The 1675-nt window shown below is 18.3% G+C and overlaps 1 protein-coding gene across 1 annotated transcript; it reads right to left on the reverse strand.

Annotated features, from left to right (window-relative positions):
- On the reverse strand, positions 1-1675 carry LOAG_15333 (hypothetical protein). Its single transcript, XM_003150825.1, has 2 exons — positions 1385-1675; positions 1-243 (listed from the first exon to the last, which is right to left on the reverse strand). Exons 1-2 carry the CDS (start codon positions 1461-1463, stop codon positions 14-16), a joined length of 309 nt encoding a protein of 102 aa, XP_003150873.1. The 5' UTR covers positions 1464-1675; the 3' UTR covers positions 1-13.

Here is a 1675-nt window from a genome sequence, read left to right on the forward strand (position 1 = left end):
ACAAAATTCAAATTTACAAAGAAAAAAAAAAAGAAAAGAATCTTACCTTACCAATTATTTGCATCATTCGTTCTTCGCATGTATTTAATGATCGATAAAAAATTGTAAATTCACCAATGGTCATTATAAATAATCTCATAATAGCCTCAAATGGTGTATGCAAAATATTCTCCCAAACATTTGTTTGAGTACCATACTTTGCTTTACTTGCTCTTTCACATGCACCAAAAATTACATAAAATGCTTAAATAAAAAATTTAACAAATATATTTGCAAAAGTTTTAAAATTAAAAAAAAAATTATTTTGTTGAAAATTGAAATTTTTACCAAACAAAATGCATTTTTTTTTAAAAAAAAGAAAAAAAATGAAGTTTACTTTTTTTTTCAAAATTTATGCTAATTTCTATTTGTGATATAAAAAAAAGAAAAAAAAATGAAATTTATGTCTTTTTTTTTTTCAAAATTTATTCTAATTTATATTTGTGATATTTTCATTTTTTACAAAATATTAAATGATTAATTTTAGAAAAATTAAGCTTCAAAAATTGGGAATTTTTTTTTAAAACTTGAAAATTCTCTCTTTAAAATTTAAAAATTTAAAAATTAAAAAATTTCAAAATTTTTTCGAAATTTATGCTAATTTAAGCTTTGCAATACATTACACTCATTTTATCTTGTCTAAATTTCTTTGCTTTTAATGAAATTTTAAAAGTTATGATAGATTTAAATCAGCGATATTTTAGGCTCTATAATGTAAAAATTGGACAAATGCAGCATGCGAGAAAAAGTAAACGAAGAATTTCGAAAGAAACAAAAAGATTAAAATTAATATTAATTAATTTAATGAGAAATAATAATTTTTAATGATGAAATATTTTCGAATTTGAACAAAATATCAAATTTATTTCAAGAAAAAAAAAATTTTTTTTTAGAAATATTAAAATATTCATAAATGAAAGATAGCAGAAAGAAATGTAAGCGATAAGTGATAGGTGCAAGTTGCTTAAATAAAATTAGCTAACTTGCTTAAATTGTTGCCTTTTATAGGATTTCAAAATTTATGCTAATTTAGGTTTATGAGACTTTAAGCATATTTTTTATCTTGCTTAAATTTTTGATTTCAAATAAAGCTTTTAAAGTTATAATCTAAATCTATGATAATTTATGCTTATAATTTAAACATTAGATCAATGCAAAATGAGTTAATTAAAAATTTCTATTTTGTTCTATTTTTATTCATGCTTTTAATCTGGAACTTTCGAGAAAAACATTGATCGAAATATTTGACAGTTAAAAAACTTTTATTGAATAATTTATTTTTTCTTTCCTTTCAATTATTCATAATCTTTAAATTATAATAAATTTAATTAGCAAATTAACAAACACTGCGAGAATCCAATGAGAAATATCGAATAAATAAGTATGAAACGGCTTATATCACGTGAAAGTATGGTATAAATCATTAAAACAAATGGCCCAATAAATTTTAAAGCTCTAAAATGTGTTAAAAATTAATAATAATAATAATAATAATAATAATAATAATAATAATAATAATAATAATAATAATAATAATAATAATAATAATAATAATAATAATAATAATAATAATAATAATAATAATAATAATAATAATAATAATAATAATAATAATAATAATAATAATAATAATAAT

The sequence above is a fragment of the Loa loa genome (genome assembly GCF_000183805.2).
Source record: "Loa loa unplaced genomic scaffold supercont3.179, whole genome shotgun sequence".
NCBI classification, from domain to species: Eukaryota; Metazoa; Nematoda; class Chromadorea; order Rhabditida; family Onchocercidae; genus Loa; species Loa loa.

Coding starts and splice junctions, on each gene's coding strand:
- LOAG_15333 (XM_003150825.1), bottom strand. CDS start 1,463: ATGATTTATACCATACTTTCACGTGATATAAGCCGTTTCATACTTATT. Junction 244..1,384: donor TCTCATTGGATTCTCGCAGT/GTTTGTTAATTT, acceptor TTTTTATTTAAG/CATTTTATGTAATTTTTGGT.